Source organism: Ylistrum balloti, unplaced genomic scaffold, assembly GCF_031769215.1.
Source record: "Ylistrum balloti isolate Yb309-2 unplaced genomic scaffold, AGI_CSIRO_Ybal_v1 Utg369898, whole genome shotgun sequence".
NCBI lineage: Eukaryota > Metazoa > Mollusca > Bivalvia > Pectinida > Pectinidae > Ylistrum > Ylistrum balloti.
In genome coordinates, this window is record NW_026782027.1 from 734,672 (window position 1) to 756,762 (window position 22,091).

The window sequence follows — 22,091 nt, forward strand, 5'->3', positions numbered from 1 at the left end:
TGTCCCTCCGTTGGCTGACTTGTTTTTGTTTTCATACGAGGCTGAGCAGATTTCAAAGACCTTGAAAAGTCGTTTAATTTTTACGTCTTGTCTTCGAATTACAAAAAAGATATTAATCATGTGCATGGTATATACCTCCAGAATTGGAGTCCAGAGACACGACTGACTCTTTACATCAGTTGGTTATCTTAATGTTTTCCAAAAACGAAACCAGGATAAACGCGATAATTGCAATTTCCTTATTGTGAATTTTCGATTTCTGGATATAGCAATATCCCTGTCATTCACAAGTCACAATTGATTCGATATTCAAGGACCTATTTCCATAATATAGATTTTGTTCATGAAATTGTCAACTGACGGACAAACTTGGCGATGGCTCGGTCCTTAGTAACATGATCACAAAATGCACAGTGACCGAGCCTTTGCATGGTCAAAATTTCCTGTGTTTTTTTATCCAATCACGCTTCCGATTCCGTCACAGAACATCGTCATTCGATAAAAGGCTTATCTAATCTTCAATTTAACATTAAAACTCTGACTGAACTTATTCAATTGTTTAACTAGGGCTGATAGTTGAGCTCACATTTGCTTGAATCCAACAGATCGGCATGTTAAATATAAACTTTATTTATTTTACAACAATTGCGAAACAAGTTATGTCAACTTATATTAATCACCCCTTACCTTTTCACGTCCGTTCCGGGAATCGAACCCCGGTCGGCTAGGTGAAAGGCGAGTGCGTTAACACTGCGCCACCCGACCACCCAAAAAAGATCGGCATGTTGACGAGGTTTACACGCAGATTGCACTACATTTTAAGTCTATCATCATCCAGGAAGATACGAATCAGATACAATATGTGTCATGATCATAGTGAGTATATAAATTATGGATATTACCGTTTGAAAGCAGAGCTTACCTTCCGGTGTTACGTTGGTCCGCCATCTTGAAAAGTCCATCGCACGATCACGACAGTGATAGTTGAATCTGGCACGAAATTTGGAGAAGAGCTTACGATGATGATAATCTTTATGACACATACTGATTCACTTCTCTCCGGGAATTTGTGTATGATGTCAGAATGTCGATAACGACGCTAACAGTTAATGAAGGTGCCATTCTCAAAACTTTACAGACTTCAAACTTAAAATCCAATAAATGGATAAAAGCAATCATACTTTCCCCTAAATGTATCTTTATTTTATCCAGTAAATAACCAGGGTCCAGTATGTTGTTTGGGATCAGTTGGCATTACCCCTACACTAAACCAGCTGGGCACTGTACGAGTGGAATGCGCACAAGGATTCGTGTAAGTATACTTAAGATAATCTTTTCCGCGGTGTACTTTCCTAACAGATTCTAATTCTAGGAAATTATATAGGGTGGCCAGAAACCCATGAGGCGGTTTCTGTTACAAGCAGTGTATTTGGAACGACGTAAAAGGATGTTATTATCCGGGTGCTTGTTAAGGTGCATACCTCCCTTTGTCCATTAGGTTACACGACACCAATTATCAAATGTAACCGTTAATATAAAAAAAAAGTATCACCCGAACTCATAATTTTGCACCTGTTAATACAACCCCTGGCTATTTTGGAAGTCATCTTCCTGAACATTACGGTAGTTGTGTGAAAGGTTTGAGGCAACGTTTTCCTTTACTCCAGTATCATCACCCACGTCCTTCGGATGACTGTAGACAACACAACCATCATCGTCTGAAATTGTTTCTGCGTCAGTGTCAAAATACCTTTTGATTCACAACGATTGCTTTCTTTGATTCCTTTTGGGCTGAAATGCTTGTTTCGGAGTCAGTCTCCTTTCAGATATCAAGATATCACATCGTAGTTTCCTTGCGTCATCTTCTGCTTTGATCTCATACACGGGTAGATAATAAGACAATCTGTGTTGAAAGGCATCAATCGTTTTCTACCAAATTGACTTAAATTTACCAGACACTTCTCTTTCTGACAAGTTTCTCAAGTTGATAAATTAGATTCATTGTTATAGACAGCTCATAGACTTTGCCATACGTCTTATTGCAATCAGTGCATCACTGATAACCCATCACTGGTGACAACTACCTCCAAAAAGTCCTAGAAGGACAGGCACCATCCTCATAAGATCGAATACCGTCTTTGTAAGCATTGCCAGATGCTATTCTAGTACATTTTCTAATGTCAATCATGATAACAAACGTTACGTCGAGCTTATGTTGTAACAGGATCCCGAAGACTGTTGAATACCTCTTTCTTTGCAAGCGATATTCAAGTAAGGAATACATTTGCTACAGACAATTATATAATATATTTAGTACATCAGTGTACAGGAGAGATTTTTCAATCCAATTAGCTGAAAACTGTGATATTCTTAGCTCTTTATTGAAGAACTAGTAGATTAAGTTGAGTACAGTAGTCAATGCTTTCCGTTTGGTTTCGTCGGAATACTTAAAATCCACAAATGAGCTAACTAGATAAAACATCTTATTATTATTATTATTATTACATTTTGTGATTAAGTTTCCAAAGGAAGCGAGGAACGTATTGTTTTAACAGTTTCTTCTTATTATTATTACAAGCCAACCGGTAATAATATATACACTGACAGAATAAAGAAGCACAACTTCTGATATTGTAAAATATTTGTATTGAATGTACATCGTCGTATAAAAAGTAAGAGGAATATAAGGGTACCTTATTTAATCCCCAAACAAATGTTAAAAATCCGTCATCGGTGACAAAACATCTATCCACATCAGGTGCGCCTAAAATGCATGCGTTCTCTTCCATTCAAACTGGTGTCGATTCTCTGACTATCACCAAGACGCGTGATAGCCGAAGCATTTGCAATCGATGATTGCTTTTACAAATTTGCCATGGCTATTCCATCTTGATAGAGGGTGGGCTCTTGCCTATGGGAAGAGTTGATGACAGACCAAGACCCGGACGTACACGTATAACGTCGTGGCATCAAGATAGAATCACTAGACTTGCTACCTTGCGGAGGATGAACAATTTGGACGGAGCAGTGAATGACGAGAGCTTGGAACGCTTCAGAGTTGAAAGACTTCAGGGTGCTTAGGAAGTGAGCACCCATAAGCCCAAATGAGCTAGTGATGAGGCGCAATTAAATGTACCTGGAGTCTTTTTTATTCCTAAATCCATCCGATAATGTTGAAGAACCTCGACAATCAAATAGCTCTCATAGAAATGGTAAATGAATTTATGGGTGTCAGTTTCAGGGATGGAATCTTCACTACAAATTGATGAAATAGTCCATCATCCTCTAGACTTGTACCCATATTTCTATTATTCTAGCCTTATAAACTATATTGTTGGACTGATATGATTTCTAAGGGCTATTATTTTCCCCTTTTCCTGGAGGGTTATAACTATATATGTAATTAGACAAAAAAGCTTCTCTCATTGGGTTCCATAGTCTTGAAACAGGAGCTCTGATGAGATGATATATTAACCTGCTTTTATCCTTCGTTTGTTCCATTTCTTCGACAAGATCCTTAGGGTTCATAGCAATGACGGATTGTGATTCAACCTGATGAACTGAGTAAATCCTGGTCTGCTCCTGTCTGGTAGGTTAACCCTGATATGACACGTATTTAATCATGCTTATCTCTCCAAGGTTATGATCGTGAAACAGAGACGTTTTTAGGAAACCATACAAGATAGCGCTGGCACTCTAACAGGATTTAGCCAAAGGCATAAGAAGATTTCCTGGCTGAACTAACAATTAACGCCATGAATCTGCGGCGACGTAACCACACTGTAGTTGATCTGCTAATAAAGTATCCAGGCGATCATGGCGGAAAAAATTTTGAGCTTTTGCTGTTTCTGACTTTTGATTACTATAAACAGAAACGGCCCCCATCCAGAGAGCCTTGAGCTTGGAGCTTTTCCCCTACTTTAGCAGATGAATCCCCTTTTGTAGACCACATACTCATTTCCCTGGTCCTGGAAATGAGCAGATGTCAATCTCTGTGATGAGGATGACACCCCCATTGTCCATTACTAGAGCTGTCACTGGAGTCATGTCTACCCCTCGTCCCAAGACTGGAGAAGTCGTCCAACTCTGACGTTTCATTACTGGAGGAATGTGTTCACCTGCCCCTAAAAGTAGCACGATATGGGTCACGTTCACGATTATGCTCATGACCTTAACGACTAAATAACAACTGATCTGAGTACATCATAACTATATTAGATTATCTGTTCACGCGAAGACAATGAAGAATATTTACATACCGAAACATATGCTATTAAATGCCAATATCTAAGACAACCGTCAATCCATTGACGCCATCCTGCTTCCACTATAAATCGATATCGCATGTGCGCTTGAAAGTGTCCGTGCTGCGAAACTTTTTAAAGATAATGCTCAAATGATAAACAATTTAAGCATAAATATCTAATATCTAATCATGATATAGATTATGTACACCAAAGGTCAGTTGTCTTGCTCTAATGTAGATAAGCTTCTCAATTGTGTAGAATGATTTCCTACTTCAATTAGCATAACTTTGCATTAGCATGGGTAGCTTTGATGACTTTTGTAACGTCTCTGCTGCAATTAAAACTTTTTTACTGAGTTACTCTGATATTTGGCATTCATGCTATTCAAATTAAATTATTGAAAATCATAGGAATCGATAATACATCTGAATTGTAGTTTGAAATTCTTGAGTGTAAAATTGAAAAATTCTCAACAACAATGTTACGAGACATAAGCAAAACCATATTAATGTTTTGTTTTGTTTTTTAGCTCAGACTGCAAATGGACTCTAACTTCACCACTTAACACAATAACAGCGGTAGAACTAAGTGAGGTTGATGTCGGAAGTACAACTGTAATAGGAATATTTGATGACAATGGTAAGTAGTACGTTTCATTTCAATACATATATCTGAAACAGTAATGGAACGACTGTATAATACATACTAAAACATCTTTCGGTTTTTTAACAGACTCATGTGTATAAAATGCTGCGAAAAATGGATATGAAAAAAAAATCACGAGTTGAAAACTAATTGAGAACATTTAATTGCAAATCCAATAGTTATATTTTTGTATGAGAGTCGTGTCAAATAGTTGATCCAATTTCTAATGTTATTTCAAAATAACATTAATAACATTGCTGTAGAGCATTAAGATAAATGAATAAAATAAAAAAAATAATATAACAGACTGTAGAGATTATGAAATACTAACACAAAATGTTCAGTCATGTGGCAGTGTATCGTAATAATACAGTTCCAAATAAGGAGCAAATAAAACAGATGTTTGCTGTGTTACAACAGATATACCGACACAGACAGGACAAGTAGGAGGGTTATGACAAGTGCAATAAAAGTAAAACCGATGAAAATATTGTCTTATTGTTCTGCGTTATTTCAGAGATCAGTATAAATTTTCTCGGGATTCGTAACTCTAAAATATTCAGAGCAGAGTTTCAGTGAGCATTCAGAGTCACGCTATTATTGTCATTTTCGAGAGATGTCGAAGCAAGGCAGTAGAGGCAATGAAGTCATTGACAATTACCATTTAGATAGAATATTGAATATACGAATGAGAGATTTCTGATGGTATGTAGCTGTAAGATACTTATTTCGGTTCACCAGTTTTATACTTCATCTCGAATTAGAATACAGCATATAATGTTGAATGATACTCAGTAGAGCAATGTCTATATTCACAGGTAATCTTCTTCGGTCTGTTACGGATGTAAAGGCGAGCTTTTCTCTGAGACCTTTTGCTAGAGTAACTGAAGTTCGTGCGGATAAACGAGCAATAGCTTCAATTAGAAGAGAGGTACTGGAATTCAAATACCTATCCGTCGTTCAGAGGACTGCATCGGACACGGGTAAAACGATGTCATTATTTGCATAAAAATTACTTGCTACGTGAATGTCAAATTCAATTTTATTTACCGAAGGCATTATTTCTTATTTGCGAGAGATTTTGCTTCAATCAAAATGATAAACAATTACCAAATTCTATTTATCAGTTAATTCAAAACAACGTTGATTATAAAACCACTAAAATATACAATTTATACACTTAAGATGGTACAGTTGTGGGATTGCACATGCTATGTGATGTTCGTGATGTACGCACGATAGGAAAATTGGACGAAATAAGCTATCGCACATTTGTGCGCACGTTGTGCGGTTCTATCGCACAAATTTGCGATTCTATCGTGGTTGATATGATTTTATAAATGAATTATAAATAAATGTGGAAAAGGTGTATTTATTTTCTATACATATAAGAATACAACTAAATATATTTCCTGATTAAGTCATTAATTTATAGGTTGGGCACTCTTAGATATATCAGATACACACTGAATAGTTAGATACACTCGTAATTTTAAGCGTTTTGCTTACAAACAGCCATACGTGGATAGCCTTAGTGTGCGGAAACATATTACATATACATTAAAAGGACCCCTCTTTATATCACAGCAATGAATTATTTAAAATCTCATACCATCAGATAAGAAATTTTATTTTAATTACTTCAGCATGACACTCATTTTTTATTCATTTCGTAAACAAAAAATTATATTCTGGTAAGTCTTAAGTGTTGTGTTTGTTACACCCAGCCGGCACGGATCCGGACCTGTCACGTATATACCCGTATACAGATAAACTTTTGTTGCCCAAGGCAACACTACTCACCACTTTCTGAGATGTGAAACTAAAAATACGATAATAGTGAATAATGCAGATCCAGTGTTATTTTGAACACAGTCGAATTAAAAAGGACTTCTATAATAAACCGATCAATTTTAATGTTCATATGATCGCTATTCAGTAATAATATCACGAATTTTCTGTTTAATTATTTTCAATTTGTAACAATAACCAACCATTTTTACCAAAACGCACTAAATGTGCTATCCTAACGCACAATTGTGCGCACGATACTGTATCGTGCGTGTGTACGTACGATGTATGCACGGTCTGCGCATGAATTTGTGCTTTATCAAAACAGAAGTGTCCATCCCTACCAACACACCGTTAAGTATCTTTTAGATATACTATCTCATCATAACCCCCATAACCAAGTATACCAGAGAAGGTCCGTCGGTCGGTCAGTCTGAAAATATTGGAAAAAAGCATGACTGGACAACTCCAAACCAATCAAACTAATTCAGAAATATTAAAAGCCAATGTAAATATTTTTGAAATTATGTAAAAAATCACATACAGGCAAACACAGATCAACTGATAAAAGATAATGATAATTATAATGTATTATTCTAAAAACTAAAAAAAAAGTTTTTCACATTTGATATAAATATATAAAATACATTACTAATATATAATATATAACATATAAATTAATCATGTGTTTTCTTATATTTACTAGGATGAAGCCATTTTTGGTCATTACATATTAATTTACTTAAGTTTAAATTCTGTTAGCTATTGTACCGGCTGCCAATATATACATGTTTTTTAAAAGTGCTTTGGGTCGACATTTAGTTTATTACGAGATTCATTTTCATTTAAATAAATCAAAATAGCAATCTCAAATTTCAATAGAAAACGAACTATAAATTAATACTAGATTATGTTGATACTATTTGATTTATTATAAATGCAATGGAAGGCAGATTGTTTCTACAAGTCAGAATGCATTACTCTTTTGCTGTGTTTTCATTTGTTGTTTGCTTATAGTCATTTATGAACATAATCACCTGGTCTTAGTAAAGGTTATACAAAAGATCCAAATTGTCAAGTGAATAGCGCATTTTAATAATTCAGAGTAAGACAGTACAGCAATACAATTAACTAATCTTCGTCATACAGCAGATTCGTCTTCCTAGAACTCTTCAGTGATTCTTAGATCTTGAAGCCTAGGAGGCATCTGAGGAAAAAGTTCTCGCCAAATACAGCTTAAATTTTCGGATTATTTGATTGAATTATTAATGATGAGATAACAGTTACATGTTAAATCGCCAGCTACTGCATGTGATTCTGATGCTGGAGAGACAATCGACTTGGCCACCGTAACTAACAGATGCATCACTTCGCCTCTTTTCCCAAACGCACCGCCTCTGTGAGTGTGTTTTATCTTATTTTATTTCTTTTATTTTGTTATTTTAAGATACAAAAATATATTCTAAATTCACATTTGCAGCCGTTTTATAAATGAATATAACGAACGCAGGTTTTCTCTGTTAATTAATGGTTTGCTGCTTAAGTCCTGTCAATTGCAGTATTTAAAAAGCAATTCAACTACCTGTCGACATATTGTCACTCCGCCCTGAAATATTCTTTCATATGATGACAATTGGAGTTCATCACCGGATTGTGCACGCTCATACACATTTTAGTTGTCTTCGCCGAATTGAAAATACCTCTGGTTAATAAGCCTTTGTGAGTCAGTTGCCTTTCCACACTGACATCGTCATCTTGTTCCGATATAACTATGTTTTGATGGTCAGATATGTCTGTTATCCATTTACAGTGGTTGTGTGGTAGCACAAAGAACCGTGACAATGGTAAAGATGACTTTGTAAATGATATTCATAATATACTGAAAGGATAAGAAAACGCAATTTCTTTAAATGTAAAATATTAATGAATAAATAAATCCATCATCCGTGACTCAGAACCTATCCACATCCGTAGCACCTAAATTACCAATTAAACCGTAATTTTTCAAATGCATGAGTTCTTTTCCATTCGAACTAGTGACGATTTTTATCACCAAGATGTGTAATTATCAATATATTTGCGATCATTTTTGTTACAAATATGCCACGGCTATCCCAACTTGACTATAAGTCGGTTAGTTTTACTTGTCAACGCCAAAGGAAAAGTTGTTGACAGACGAAGATCCGGACGTCCGCGTGTAAAGTCGCGACGTCAAGATCAGTTCATTAGGCTTGCCCAGTTGCGGGACAAGAAAGAGCATGAAATGGTACTGGAAACCGTCGAATCCACCAAAAAGCTGTGGAAAATAGGCTTAAGGGACAAACGTACGCCCACGACTCCAATACGTTTGTTTGCCACTGACACCTCAATGTTGAACACGTTCTGAGCGATAGTGTTTAAGTACATGTACCCATACGTTTCCCTACGAGACATTAGAGGTCCATGCTCGATTCACGTTATTTCGATCAGATGGCCGTCAACGTGTATACCGGCGTCGAGGAGAGCGTATTGAAGACGCTTGTGTTTTGGAATAATTCAGCTTTGGGGGTGGATGGGTAATGGTTTGGGTTAGAATTTCCCTTGGTTTAAAGACACTGTTAATGATTATTAACGAAAATTTAACGGATTTATACTATCGATATCAGATCCTGAGACATCTTGCTCGCTGTTTATTATAAGGCATCATTTGACCTTTCAGCAGGATAACGCATTGTTAGAGTTTGTAAGGACTTTACTTACAGTCCAGAATATCGTCCATATTGATTGACCTTCCTATAGCCCCAATTTGTCCCCAGTCGAACAATCGAGACAGGAAAAACAGCTTGGAATCGGGCAAACATCCCAAATAATCTCCGCCAACTGGCAAACAAACTTAACGAGGAAGTGAGTAGCATTCTTCTACGTACAATGTCCTTACGAACTACGTTCCGAGCAGAATTAGAGACTGATATCTGGGATCGGTTTGACAACTGCCGTTATTTCAAATTACATTAGAGTACCTTTGTTCATGTGCAGTCTAATGAAGTCCTCAAATTAGCTTGATGTACGATTTCATTCATGGAAGTTGTCATAGTCTCATCAAGGGAACTTGTGTTATTATCTCATCAAGGGAACTTGTTCTATCGTTTTCTCAAGAGAACTTGTAATATGTCTTACGAACTGGTATTTCTTGTATTTTGGTCTCATTACGGGAGCTTAATATACAGTTTCATGAAGAGAGCTTGTTAAATTTTCTCATTAAATGATCCTATACGTTCTCACATGAATGGAGTTTGCTGTATGTCCATTCAACTGAACTTATTATACGGTCTCATCTAGGGAATTTATTATGCGATCTTATCAAAGGCACTTGATACACGCTCTCAACAACGGATCTTGTTCTTAACAAGGAAACTTTTTACTGTTTCATCGAAGAAACTTGATATAACGATACGTGAAGAGAGCTTGTTACATCGCTTCATCCAGGGAACGTGTTCAAAAGTCTTATCAAATGAATCTGTTATACTGTTAGAAATGTCTAATGTTTAATAAGTATGTATGTAATGCCATGTCTCCTTGTCTTTGTTAACGTATCATTGAAATTACAGGATGAACACAAACTGTAAATGGACAATACAGACGAATGGACAAATCCGTTACAACATGATTTTCTTTCATTTAGAAGCAACTACCGGCTGTAACGGCGGGGACTTTCTAACGATAACTGGTAATATGAAACGAAATACTTCTTTACCTATAGTGTATAAGGCTAAACCCTATCAGTCGGTAACACATTATATTAAGTATCTACTGTGTAGTAGGCTAAATCCGTTCAATTAATAACGCATCATGGAATTTTTATATATAGTGTAAATTGTGTAAAAGTCTTAACACTATCAGTCGGTAACACGTCATGCTTTACCAATAGTGTATAAATTCTAAACCCTTTTTTCATCGGTATCATGTCGTGGATTTTTTAAATTATTATTTATAGTGTAAAGGCCTTAAACATATCAGTCGGTAACACTTCATGGAATGCCTTCCTTCCATAAAGTGTAATAGTCTAACACTATCAGTCGGTAACATGTTGTGAAAAGCGTTCTTTATCTATAGTGTAAAATTCTTAACCCTTTCAGTCGATAACACATCATGAAAAGTCTTCTTTAATGTAATTGGAACATGCGTCGGTGTTTTAGCCTAGAACGATTATCAATGACGTTATATTGAGTGTGAAAATAATTTTACAGAATTGCAATATTCAGTAATGTTCTAAGTATCCCTTGAATCTATTTATAGAACACTACACACAAAACATTCCTACACACACATAAAAGTTTTTTCAAACACAAGTATTAAATTTTGAACATAAGCTATTCTCTTTTTTAAATTATTGTTTTTGAACATACCTTACGACTTGTCACACTGATATCCATATGATTATTGCTTTTACATATATAAATTTATATCTATTGAATTTTGCAACGTTCAACACGTTACAGAACAAATGGAGATATCGTGTGTTTTGCGGTTTCCAGATTGTGTTTTATGTCGCTAGATCGAAAGATCTGTCTATCTGTCTGTCAACTTTAACCTTGTCAATAAATATTGCTACATAACGGGTAAGGCTTTCATATTTTGTTTTAGCTCAAGGTACTACAGGACCTAAAAGATGTGAGCGACAACTTCAAGGTGAAACCCAAACGAATCTACCAAGTCCTGTAGTTGTGGATTTCTTTTTTGACACCAGCGATAATCTGCCAGGATTTCTAATGTGTTTCGAAAATATCCGTAAGTAAAAATAGAAAATAAACAAAAAAAAAACCCACACACACACCAACAACGACAAATAACAGTAACAGCAAACTCGCAATATTAAATAATTAAAGTAATGAACTTTTTTCGAGATGGTTACTTTCATCACATCAATAACTACTAGAACTATCACACCAACACCTACCACCACTACTACACCAATAACTACCATCACTACTACACCAACACCTACCACCACTACTACACCAATAACTACCATCACTACTACATCAACAACTACTACCACTACTACATCAACCAACTACCACCACTACCACACCAACAACTACTACCACTACTACACAAACAACTACCACCACTATTACACCAACAACTACTACCACTACTACATCAACAACTACTACAACCACTACATCAAAAACTATAACCAATTCCACACCAAAAACTACCACCACAACTACACCAACAACAACCACCACTACTACATCAACAACTATTATTACTACTACATCAACAACTACCACCATGGCTCCACCAACAACTACCACCATGGCTCCACCAACAACTACCACCACTACTGCATCAACAACTACTACCACTACTACATCAAAAACTTCTGTCACTGATACATCAATAACTACCACTACAACACCAACAACTACCACCACTACTACATCAACAACTACTACCACTACCACACCAACAACTACTACCACTACTACATCAACTACCACCACTACTACATCAACAACTACTACCACTACTGCACCAACCAACTACCACCACTACTGCACCAACCAACTACCACCACTACTATATCAACAACTACCACCACTATTACATCAACAACTACTACCACTACTGCACCAACCAACTACCACCACTATTGCACCAACCAACTACCACCACTACTACACTAACAACTGCGACCACTACATCAACTACCACCACTTCTACACCAATAACTACCACCACTACTGCACCAACCAACTACCACCACTACTACACCAACAACTGCCACCACTACATCAACTACCACCACTACTACACCAACAACTACCACCACTACTGCACCAACCAACTACCACCACTACTACATCAACAACTACTACCACTACCACACCAACAACTATCACCACTACTGCATCAACAACTATTACCACTACTACATCAACAACTTCTGTCACTGATACATCAATAACTACCACTACAACACCAACAACTACCACCACTAATACATCAACAACTACTACCACTACCCCACCAACAACTACTACCACTACTACATCAACAACTACCATCACTACTACAGCAACAACTACCATCACTACTACACTAACAACTTCTACTACTACTACACCAACAACAACTGTTGCCAATCTTTGTTATGGTTTGATGTCATTATTTGTAGTAATAATTCTAGTCTTTATAATTTCAGCACCAACTACAATAATAACTACGATACCAACTACGATGACAACTACCAAACCAACTACCATGACAACTACGACACCAACTACAACGACAACTACGATACCAACTACGATGACAACTACGACACCAACTACGATGACAACTACCACACCAACTACAACGACAACTACGACACCAACTACCACACCAACTACAATGGCAACTACCACACCAACTACCACACCAACTACCACACCAACTACCACACCACCAACAAGTTAGTTCTCATATACTAATGAATTAAGATACCTTTACATGAAACTTGACCATGAATGCAACTAATGAGCCAAGAAAGTCATCGAGCCTGAAACCTTATAGGAGGAGTAATTGTTAATGCTTAAAGCTCTCTGTGTTGGATTTTTAACGCGATTAAATAGAAATTAACAATCCCAAATCAAAACACCTATGATTTATAATCAATATACTTGTGACAAATATTTGAAAATTATAACATATTCATTTAAGTCATATTCGCTTCAAAACACTTCGCGGTACTTTCGTTTATTCGGCCGAAACGGCATGCAGTAGCGCGGTTTTGTTCCGCATACGATAACATACTCTAACCGAGTGTTCATTTCAATATTTCGACCAATGACAAACTGAACAAGTCCCTTAACTTCGAATATTTGTATAATGAAAGATTTCTAGTTTCCGACAATGGTTTCCGATGTCGACGATAATAATAACAGCATAACTTCTCGAAGAGCAACAAAAAGACACTAAATCTAATGCAGATTTTACATCATTTTAACAAATAATGAATATATTAATTTAAAGACGATTTGATATCATAAAATCTCCCTATATGATGGACATTTTCCTCGATTACCAATCAAATATTGATAAAACATTAGTACTTTTATTCTGATTCAGCTCTGCATTGTAGATATTTTTGTATTTTTTTTTTTTTTTTTTTTTTTTGTTTTTTTGTTTTGTTTTTTTTTTTTTTTTTTGTATGTTTTATTGTTTTATCCGATTATTCCTCTTTATTAATAAACCAGTGGCATGTGCTTTGAAAAATGCATATTGTACAAAAATTTGGAAAATATATAGTTGTCATTTTATTGTTAAGTATTTGTTAATCAAATGGGTAGATAAACAAATAAACATGAAAATTTTGGTATATTATGAAAATATGGACCACTGGTTTTTTAAAAGATTTTCCCCTATTCTATGGTAAAATAGATAATAATAATAATGCTTACTTTGCAATAACGATATTCAGTTCATCAGAAAAGGTTACATAAATTTATGCTCTCAATCAACGCAGGTCTCATGCAACTGTTGGTAGATAAAATCTTATCAACTGACAACCATGAATTTTCAATGAAGCCACGATTATTCTATAACGTATGTTCTATTTGTAATTTTCAGATTTATCAAAAATGGTTCAAGTTAAGTTACCCCCTTATCCCGTTTTACTTTTTTTTCTTCTTGCAGTTTATATAGACCATTGTAGTACGTTGTATGTCATATGGTTGATTCGAGACATCACTAATGAGAATAGAGTCAGTTTAATTAGAGAAAAAAAATTATATTAAACGGCATACGATCAGTATGTGTATTTTGGATAAGTGCTTTAATTTCTATTTATTTCGTTAATAATTTTTACTGCAGTAAATCAGTGTTATCCATGTATGAAACACGTTTTTTAAAGTATACTGTAATCAAGAAAAACCGTTTGCTACGCTCTTAAATAGGAGTTTACATTTCCTTCACTTCATTGTTTTCTTTAAAAAAAATATGGTTAAATGCCTAAATATCACATGTATGATAGACCAAATCAATATTTTTTCTCGTGCTTCGCATTCGGGAAAAGTATAGATATCATGTTATACTCGTGAAATGTAATTGATATCAAAACCATTAAAACATCGTCTTTGTGGTATCATTGAATACACTATCAGTAGCTATATGTTGATATGATATGTAAACATATCACCCTATATTACCTGTGTTTTATATTTTGACAGATGATGATGGAGGCGTTGATAACGATGTGGTGATTGTGTCGCTGTTGCTCTTCCTCAACGCTTTGACTGCTTTGTTCGTGTTATAAACATTGTATGCGAATTCCTGACTTTGATTCTTGGTGTTTTGTTTAAAAACAAATGGTGGATTGTAGATCGAAGGGAAACAATAGTTTTTTGCAGAGTTTTTAAAAAGCGCAAGAAAATTGACAGGTCAGTTGCGGGAAACAACGAAAACTCTAGGTGTACGCTCGTCTGTGTCGGAATATTTAATAGTGATATTCATTTGAATTGTCTTTTTTACCTGCAGGAAGGTCTGATATCAGCTGTACATTGTGTAGCACGGAACTTCAGATCACAGGTGTATTAGGTTAAGCATATCTGAAAGAAAATTTGTCAGATCGAAGATCTGTCATTATATATTAGAAAAACAAATATTTCAAGAGAAGAATATTCAGGTCACGATCATTTTAACTTCATTTTAACATGGCTGCATATAAATTTTACACTGCACCTAATTAAACGATAAACACAAATTGGGTTTAACCGTGGCCGAAACATACGGGTACACATATTGTTAAGGAAGTTGTGTGTGGCGAACATGTCTTTTTTCTCAGATTCCATGGCATAAAATTTTGAAAAGCACATTACTCGTCATAAAATTGGAAAAAAAATCCATCATTTGTCATAAAATTTTTAAAAAGTCCATCACTTGTCATATTTTTTTTAAAAGCCTATCACTTGTCATAAAATTGGGAAAAAAATCCATCACTTGTCATAAAATTGAAAAAGTACAGCATTCTTATTTCTGGACAGCAACATCCCTGCATCTCCATCCATTTGGTGTTAATTTTTCGCAGTTAATTCGATATTCAAAAGCATTTTCCCATTATCACGTAACAATGGGTTTCAAAAGATGAAAGTTATTGGGCGGTGACATTTCCTACATGGATGGACCAAGATTTACATGACCGGTGGAACTTTGGTAACGTTGACCGTTATTGTCTTGTGCTTTATCGAACTATCTGACGTCAAAGAGAGTGCTAATATTTTCCAAACGTTCATCGAGCACCGTTTTATAATGTAATAAAAAGAAAATGTTATGGTATCCTGTTTTCACTAAAATGACAGAATATCTGTATTTTTCACTCGTACTTCGCACTCTTGAAAAATATAGATATTCTGTCATACTTGTTAAATATAGGCTATTAAATGGGAACCATTAAGTGTCCACTATATATATCATATAACTTGTAGCCGAAGTCCACTAAACCTGACGATATTTTTGTATCTCAGGAAAAATGACAAACTGGTCGAAAACCTTCAACATATGTACACTTTATGACAACATTGGATTTATGCGGCGAAAAGTTCAGGATCCTGTTTGTGGAAACAATAGTTCCGACCTGCTAAGTATTAATGTCAAACCACTGGTCAACTGACGGAAAGGAGAATTTACCATATTAACTACTACGAAAATGGTGACTCATCCATACTGAACTTTTTCCTGTAAGGACTTCTAGCAAAAACAACCTAATTTTACTGAGTATTAATCCACATCATCAGTGTGGACACCATGCAATCTTTATTTGAAAGTCCGTTTTTGCATGTATTTACACCTTTCCGAGATATTCAGCAGAATATAGCTATACTATATGGACATATTAAACCATTAAACTTACCGTTTGGGTAGTGTTACATAACGTTTGTGACCACACTGTTCTGGTGCACTTTTATTATCACCTGAGGGAAGCATTTTTGAAAACTATTTATCTCAACCAAAATAAATTCTGAATTCCACTTCATATCAGAATATGTCATTATGCATTATGAAGAGTCTTTGGTCACAAGAATAATATCAGTTTACCTACAGCATACCACCGTTTTGAGTTATTGAAGTTTGAGATCGCTAGCACAACTGCTTCAAAATGACGACGTCTGAGGATTGTATGCTATATCTGGAAGGCTGGGATATCTTTATCTAGCGTACAAACAACATGCCACTGTTCCGGGATCGCGGAGTCTGTGGAGGTTGTACTAATACCCTCGGGAAGCGAACAGTTCTAGTAGGAGACTCCGCCTTCTGTAAATTTTCCTGTTTAACTTTATTTGCACGTTTGGCAAGTTCTGTATCTATTTCATCAACAATGTCCTTTCGTCTGATCTGTTGGAGGGCAGCCTTTAGGTCGTCCACACTTGCCCTATTATGCATCCGCCGCCATCTGGCAAGAGCCTGTTTGGCCTGGTTTTCCTGGACATCTCGCATGAACACGCGACCTATCTCATCTATATCCATGCGCACGTTCTCGTCTCCACGCGGCGGATAAAACGGAAGTACACGATACAACTTTGGCCAATCGGTGTCGATGTGGATGGCTGTGACTCGAGACGCCCTCTCTAGCTTGTCTGTAACAAAACAATTTACATGAATATCCATCTTTTGCAGCATATATTAGTTAAGAATCTCAGTTTTGCTTTAATTGATTTCTGAATCAATCATTTGTGAAGGATGATACAAAAGACTTCAGATTGAATCAATATAAATATGATTAAACATAATATTTATAGTGTTCATGTTCAATGACACTGCAATATACACGTGTAAGTGCTTGAGGCTGAAAGTAATGATATTTTCGGGGAAGCATTGGAAAGTTATTCATTTTGCTTTTGGTAATAGAAAAATATGATTAAAAACAAAAGTGAACTTTTTTTAAAACCATGAGGCAGTTTGACAAGGTTCAGATAAAGTGAGAGATATTTGTGGTAACTAGGCAACAGTACAAGTTGATATTTGAATGACATCAGTATCTGATGGGTTAGTCAGGCAATCATACAATGTAGCAAATGAATGACGTCAGTAACTGATTGGGTAACCAGGCAACCATACAAAGTAGATTTTGGATGAAATCGGTATATGATAGGGTTTCAAAGCGACTATGTTGGCCAACAATCTGATATAAGCTCTTATGATTAGATAAGGTGTTTCTAGTAGCTTGCTATCAAAGAGCTGTTTTAAACATAATCTCTGGTCATATTTTAGTCTGTTTTACTGCATGTATCTATGTCTACTAAGATCTTACAATCATTTTAACAAGGTTTTTACTAAACGAATACAGCCAACCACGAACACGAAATTCTTAGACACAGAGAGGTTAATAACATGATAATTTTTGTGTTAATGCAAATCCAGTAACGATAGCTACTCCTTGGACAAGACTAATTGATTTGGATGCCATGTGACGAACCTCCTGTATGTTGTTCATTCAGATAGCCACCAACAACAACAAGGACACCAGGTCGCCTGTTCACGAGGCGATAAAATCCAACCCGTTTTTCAATGATAAAGTCAAAATAACATGTACCATAAACGTTACCTGTTCAAGGTTCGGGGTCTATCGTTTTGTTGTAGAGAGAGACTTACCTATAGCATTACATGTTCAGTGTCTGAGTGTCTATTGTTTTGTTGTGGGGTGAGACGACCTATAGCGTTACCTGTTCAGAGTTTGGGGGTCTTTTGTGTTGTTGTGGGGCGATACTTTATTATAACCTGACTTGTTAGGGTTTGGGAGTCTATTGTGTTCTAGAGTGAGACGTACCTGTAACATTACCTGTTTAGGGTTTGGGTCTCTAATATGTTATCGTAAGCCGATACTAAACTATATCGTTACCTGTTCAGGGTTTGGATGCCTTTTGTGTTGTTGTTGGTCGAGACCTACCTATAATCTTACCTGTTCAATGTCTGGGTGCCTATTGTGTTGCTGTTGGTCGAGACCTACCTATATTCTTACCTGTTCAGGGTTTGGGTGCCTATTGTGTTATTGTTGGTCGAGACCTACCTATAGTCTTACCTGTTTAGGGTTTTAGTGCCTATTGTGTTGTTGTTGGTAAAGACCTACCTACCTGTTCAGGGTTTGGGTGCCTCTTGTGATAGTGTTCGACTCACCTATAACGTTACCTGCTCCTTTTTTCCGTTTCGTAAGTCCAGTGTTTTTATTTGTTAAGGGCATGTTGTAAAACAATTTCTTCAAAACTTCTGGACTTGTCTTAAAACGGATAATCTCTCTCATCTTCATCACGTTTATTTGTAGTCTGTCTTTCTCCAATTCTGTCTTCCTTAATTCCTTTCTAACAGCTTTGTGTTCCTTCCGTAAATCCACAAGGTCTTGTTCTTTTTGTGCCTTTTTTTCCCTTTTCAGTTGGAGAAACTGAAGCTTTCGTTTCATCTCTTCGTACCTTCTATCTATGATTAAACGTTTACCTCTGAAATTTTCCAGTTCAGACAAATTCTGATCGAGCTTTTGTTTATTATTGCTTCCTTGTTCGTCATGTTTTAATTGTTCACGGCGGATTTCGCGGTAGCCTATTTCCATATCCAAGTCTTTGAGCTCATTACCAAGACTGTCTGCTTGGCGTTTAACCATTTTTTCTTTCGGCAGTAACCGTTTGAGCTCTGCGTCGCTGTCATTGATGTCCCTTTTACAGACCTTGACTCTGTGGTCTAGATGAGAGGCGCTTAACTGTATATCTCGGATGGTTTTGCAGTAGTCATCCCGTCTTTTTTCCAGGTCCTGTAAATCATATTGCAGAAATGTCGGGTACCCATGGTCGGCTTGTAGCCACTTTCGGATTCCAATACAAGCGTTTCTGATATTTTCACATGCTCCTGGGAACATAACAAGTAATGGTATGTGTTTACATTCGTATTTATCTGCAAGTTGGTTTGGAATCGAGCCTAATTCTTGAAGATGGATACCGTCTTTTTCAAAACGTACGGCCATCTGTGAGATATCATCTACATTAATTTGAATCGCGTTTGCATAATCTCGTCTTTGTTTTTCGTAGTTAGTTGCTGTTTCTAGAAATGAATCTCCATCAGTTCCAACAAAACTCAAACAGTACTTCTTCATAAAACACAAAATAGTCTTAAGCGTTTCCATGATGGACGCAAACCCTGTCTTAAGTTGAGAAAGCACTTTATCAATGACTTGCATAGCTGCTTGTACGGAAGGTTTGTCAAACTTTACTTCCATAGTGGGGTCTCCCATCGACCTTTCGTACAGGTCAAACACATTTTGTAGATTATCCTTACAAATGAGGTCCGCAACCTTGGCGAACTGCATAGTATGTTCAAGAGCAGGCAGCCATTGCTGGATTTCATCCTCCAGGGTACGTGTCCGGCCATAAAAAGACGCCTGAGCCTCTATCAGCTGAATTTCAATATCCTTCAGGGCCACCTCGACGGCTTGGTAAAACGCGGACAGGCTTTGCGGACGCTCCAGTAATAGAGTGTCCACGGTCTGACGCTTCCTGAAGAACTGAAGACTAGTCTGGGGCGGCATTGCTTGTGATGTCTTCCAATCCTGATGTCTTCTGGTCACAGCCAGTAAGATCATTTGTCGAGAAACATTCTACTTATCAAATGGTTTATGATGTTTTATGTCAATATTGCTGTTAGATTTTCTGTATGCGGCTCTCTGCCCCTCGTCATCTTCTCAAATTACACACGACTACCTCTTCTTGGTAACTGTTACTTCATCACAAAGCCTAAAGAAAAACGATAGTCATACCAAATATAACTCACAGAAATACATATCCTACCGACATAAGCATTAAAAACATACAACACAGAAACAACTAGCTAACAGAAAAAATAATAGGCTAACAAATTATAAAACAGACACAGGACCACTTAGCCTGAACAAAATAATAGGCAAAACAAATATAAAACAGACACAGGACCACTTAGCCTGAACAAAATCATAGGCAAAACAAATATAAAAACAGACACAGGACTACTTAGCCTGATCAAAATCATAGGCAAAAATATAAAACAGACACAGGACCACTTAGCCTGAACAACATCATAGGCAAAACAAATATAAAACAGACACAGCCTGAACAAAATCATAGGCAAAACCACTTAAAACAGACACAGGACCACTTAGCCTGAACAAAATCATAGGCAAAACAAATATAAAACAGACACAGGACCACTTAGCCTGAACAAAATCATAGGCAAAAATATAAAACAGACACAGGACTACTTAGCCTGAACAAAATCATAGGCAAAAATATAAAACAGACACAGGACCACTTAGCCTGAACAAAATCATAGGCAAAAATATATAAAACAGACACAGCACCACTTAGGCTGAACAAAATCATAGGCAAAACAAATAGAAAACAGACACCAGACCACTTATCCTGAACAAAAGCATAGGCTAACAAATATAAAACAGACACAGGACCACTTAGCCTGAACAAAATCATAGGCAAAACAAATACAAAACAGACACAGGACCACTTAGCTAATAACAAAATCATAAGCGTTTCAAATATATAACACAGACACAGAAACACATACCTAACGAAAAAAACATAGGCATTACAAATATAAAACAGACACAGAAGCACATAGCTAATGAAAAATATAAAATATGAAAATATAAAACGCGGACACAGTAACACATAGCCTAAGTAAACAAGAGGCCCAAAGGCAATTATGCAATTCCTCAATAACAATATAGATTTTTTTTAAAGTGATAGGTTTTTCCTAGTGGGCCCACCCCTGTAGCCCCAGGAAGAGACCCATCATTTATACAAAACACATTATCATTAATCCAAGCATGCTTCAGACCAAATAAGGGCAATATCCTGCAATTCCTCAAGAACAAGATAAATTTTAAAGAAATTGATACATTTTCTTTATTGGGTCACGTCCACCTGACCCCAGGGAGCCGAGACCCACCATTTTTACTAAACTGTTTTTCCTTCACCTAAGCATGCTTCGGACCAAAATTGGACAATACCCTGCAATTTCTGAAGAACATGTTAGATTTTAGATTTAAAGACACTGATAGATTCTCCCTATTGGACCCCACCCCTTTAGCCATACCTGGCCGAGACCCATGCTTTATTCAAAAATGTTTGTCCTTCATCCAAGCATTCTTCAAACCAAATTTGGACAATATCCTGCAATTCCTGAAGAACAAGATAAATTTTAAGGAAATTGATAGATTTTCCCTAATGTGCCCAGCCGCTTTGCCCCAGAGGGAAAGACCCACCATTTCCACAAAAAATTGGTCCTCTTTTCCTAAGGTTTCTTTAGGCCAAATTTGATTTAAATCCGTTCAATCGTTCATGAATAGTTGTAATATATAGTAAAAGTTGAGGGACGACGGTACCCCTAGAGCTCACTTGGTCAGGTGAGCTA

The 22,091-nt window shown here is 36.4% G+C and overlaps 2 protein-coding genes across 2 annotated transcripts in view; one reads left to right on the forward strand and one right to left on the reverse strand.

Moving 5' to 3' along the window:
• LOC132546618 (mucin-2-like) overlaps positions 1–13,144 on the forward strand; it is a 52,904-nt gene extending 39,760 nt beyond the window's left edge. The window contains exons 9-12 of the mRNA XM_060210340.1: positions 4,777–4,886; positions 5,711–5,875; positions 7,986–8,082; positions 12,874–13,144. Coding sequence (XP_060066323.1) covers positions 4,777–4,886; positions 5,711–5,875; positions 7,986–8,082; positions 12,874–13,144 — 643 coding nt within the window. The remainder of the gene's footprint in view (positions 1–4,776; positions 4,887–5,710; positions 5,876–7,985; positions 8,083–12,873) is intronic.
• A 3,715-nt stretch (positions 13,145–16,859) lies between these two features.
• Positions 16,860–20,217, reverse strand: LOC132546619 (uncharacterized). Its single transcript, XM_060210342.1, has 2 exons — positions 18,822–20,217; positions 16,860–17,284 (listed from the first exon to the last, which is right to left on the reverse strand). The coding sequence occupies exons 1-2, from the start codon at positions 20,215–20,217 to the stop codon at positions 16,860–16,862; spliced, it is 1,821 nt and encodes a 606-aa protein (XP_060066325.1).
• Positions 20,218–22,091: the final 1,874 nt, after the last annotated feature.